The sequence below is a fragment of the Penaeus monodon genome, chromosome 19, assembly GCF_015228065.2.
Source record: "Penaeus monodon isolate SGIC_2016 chromosome 19, NSTDA_Pmon_1, whole genome shotgun sequence".
Taxonomy (NCBI): Eukaryota; Metazoa; Arthropoda; class Malacostraca; order Decapoda; family Penaeidae; genus Penaeus; species Penaeus monodon.
Window position 1 is genome coordinate 14,070,040 of NC_051404.1, and position 288 is coordinate 14,070,327.

The 288-nt window shown below is 39.6% G+C and overlaps 1 protein-coding gene across 2 annotated transcripts in view; it reads right to left on the bottom strand.

Moving 5' to 3' along the window:
• The window catches only part of LOC119585073 (run domain Beclin-1-interacting and cysteine-rich domain-containing protein-like), a 14,646-nt gene that overhangs the window by 889 nt on the left and 13,469 nt on the right, over window positions 1-288 (bottom strand). For both annotated transcript variants that reach the window (XM_037933693.1, XM_037933692.1), the window contains exon 14: window positions 70-223. In XM_037933693.1, coding sequence (XP_037789621.1) covers window positions 70-223 — 154 coding nt within the window. The remainder of the gene's footprint in view (window positions 1-69; window positions 224-288) is intronic.

The following is a 288-nucleotide window of genomic DNA, read 5'->3' on the forward strand; positions in this document are numbered from 1 at the left end:
CAACTATAAAAGTAATGATAATCAGATTAACAAAAGAGCAAAATCAAACAACTTCAAAACTACACTTACCTGACACTTAGCAATGTGACTAATGCAAACTGATGTCACATCCTTTATCTCTGCCACTAGCTGCCCTCCTTTGATTGCGAGAAGGTCATCCAGGGAGTAAACATGTGGGTCATTTGCCCAGTGTTGAGGCAGCTTTCCTAACATTGCCCTCTCACTGCAAACAAAGCGTTATTTAGACATGGATCGATTATATTTCATCTACACTTGCACTTCACTAAC